This window comes from Octopus sinensis, unplaced genomic scaffold (assembly GCF_006345805.1).
Source record: "Octopus sinensis unplaced genomic scaffold, ASM634580v1 Contig02842, whole genome shotgun sequence".
Taxonomy (NCBI): Eukaryota; Metazoa; Mollusca; class Cephalopoda; order Octopoda; family Octopodidae; genus Octopus; species Octopus sinensis.
In genome coordinates this window covers 305,380-307,862 of record NW_021826031.1, presented here as the reverse complement: position 1 = coordinate 307,862, position 2,483 = coordinate 305,380, and the positions used below count along the sequence as shown (strand labels likewise).

Genomic DNA, 2,483 nt, shown 5'->3' with positions numbered 1-2,483 from the left:
GATGGTCATTTTTACCGTATGAAAATTAAAAAACCCAATTTTAATTAAGTTTATTAATCTCAATTTTGAAATTTCAATATTTTTTATTGGCTTGTGACATAATATTTTAAGGATTTGGATATTTAAAATATTTTGTGGTTAAATCGAATTTCTATAAATCTGTCTTTTCTAAAAGTGTCTGCCAAAAAATAATTAAAAATAGGTTTTAATTTTTAAATAATTTTAGTTGATCAAAATAAATTCATCAATTCAAAAATTGGCGGAATTAAATGAAATGGCGACTACTTTAATAGTCATTCTGGTTTTTTAACCATTGATGATGAGAATAGAACTTAAAAGAACAAATTCTCTTGTAAATTCGAAAAAAACATTCAAAATACAGTAAAGTCTCTCGAATCCGCCATACCCTCGAATCCGCCAATTATAATTAATAAATTCTCTTATCCGCCATTTTTCCTAGAAAAAATTCTCGAATCCGCCAAATTCTCGAATCCGCCATATTTTTTATAATGAATCCGCCATGTGTCCTAATTTTAAATAATTTTTTTAATTAAATTTACTGATATATAATCAATTTATTAACACGTTACATCTGTCTTTGTTGTTGTATTAATGAAACGTAACTGTACAAGACTAAAAAACAATCAAAAAATTGAGATTTTGAAGTTTATTCAAACAAATAATGAATTATCTTCACTCAAAATTTCTGAGATTTTTTCAAAAAAATACAACTTGCCTGTTTCTCGCCGATCTATTGATGATCTGAAAATTAAAAGAGGATCTAACATTATGTTTCATAACCTAAGATCTGAAATTTCCCGCAAACAATATTTAAAGTTTGCTGAAATCGATGATAATACTATTGCTTGGGTCAATTCAATGGATCTTAAAGGAGCCATTTTAAATGATAGGATTATTACTGAGAAAGCAAAAGCCTTTGCATTGAATCTCGGGATTACTGAATTCAAAGGAAGCAAAGGGTGGTTAGTTAAATTTAAAAAGAGGAATGGTTTGAAATTACGTAATATGCATGGAGAATCTGCAACTCGAAATTTTGACCCTAATTTAGTATCAGATTTCATTGAATTAATCAAAAATAAAATCAGTCTTTACGGAGCTCAAAATGTTTATAATGCCGATGAAACTGGCTTATTTTACAAAATGATACCGTCTAAGAGTGTTTGTAAAACCATTAAATCTGGCTATAAAGCTAAATTCTTTAATATAGAAAATCTTGAGTATATTGAAAACATTGGATCTTCAATGATCCAAACTCTAAGAAGAAACAAGTCGAAACTTACTGATTTTTTTGTTTTTAATTAATTATTTTGGCTTAATAATTTAAATCAGGAGATCGGGTCCCGCATGTCTGCCATCACAGGCGACGCCCGCGAATCGAGATGGTTTTTCGAGCGGATATCCCTTGCGATAGTACGCTCTAACTCTTTCTCGATCGCGTCGGCTTCCCGCCCTTGAAGCTTTTAATTAATTAACTTGTAGTTATTGGTTATTTTTATTTAAAAAAAAATTAATAAAGTTTATAATTTAAATTATTAATGGATTAAAAAATCGATAAGTCTTTCGAATCCGCCAGATTTTGCCGATCCCCGAAATTGGCGAATTCGAGAGACTTTACTGTACTTTAAAAATTGAAATCCTTTTTTATCAAAATGAATTTACTCGAACGTATAAATTAATTAAAAAAGAACAACAATTTAATGATTTTTTTTAATGATCTTTTCATTTTAAAAATTTTATTGCTCGGTAAATTCTATGGCTCAGTTTTACCTATGGTACTTAAATAACTGTGTTTTACGATTTTTCCTTCAAGCGAAATGACCGTATCCACCCGTTTGATCTCAAACATTTCGAATCCCTTTTTACATACACTAATATAGAGATACTAATCCATCCTTACAGAAATTTTTAAAGAATTAATGCATTCTTCTAAAACAGCAAAGATCAGATTTCCTAGTAAATCAACTTCTTTCCATACAACAACAGACTAAAAATATGCTTAATTCATAGTTACACGACCTTTCATAAACAAGCTGACTTTAATGTTCTAGTAAACGAACTTGGATCAATTAAAATAAAAACATTTTCCTTAAAAAATAATAAAAAATCAAAGAACAAAGTCAGACTCTGCATAAGTCACAAAATTCCCGATTTTATTGCCACTTTTGTCAAAACAGAGCAAGGAATAGCACGACTGACACAAATAGCATCCGGCCTCCAAGGCCATCCAGCACTACCAGGACAACAAACTCAATTTTCAGAGCAGACTAGACAAGTTCAATCAATGTAAAAAAGTCAAAAAATTAATTTGAAGAACTGCAGCCTCACATTACCCACAAAGGCACGCTATATGGATTATAAGTCAGTCAAGGACTGTCTCATCAAAGTGGTCCCCCAAAGTAGTAATTCTTAGGACTCTCTCAAACCATTCCACAAGACCTATGTACTCCAAAACAACCCATTTT

The 2,483-nt window shown here is 30.3% G+C and overlaps 1 protein-coding gene across 1 annotated transcript; it reads left to right on the top strand.

Moving 5' to 3' along the window:
- Positions 1-789: 789 nt before the first annotated feature.
- On the top strand, positions 790-1,323 carry LOC115227352 (jerky protein homolog-like). Its single transcript, XM_029798217.1, has one exon. The coding sequence runs from the start codon at positions 790-792 to the stop codon at positions 1,321-1,323; it is 534 nt and encodes a 177-aa protein (XP_029654077.1).
- Positions 1,324-2,483: the final 1,160 nt, after the last annotated feature.

What these genes read in the sequence shown, in the direction of transcription:
- LOC115227352 (XM_029798217.1), top strand. Translation starts at nt 790, where the DNA reads ATGTTTCATAACCTAAGATCTGAAATTTCCCGCAAACAATATTTAAAG.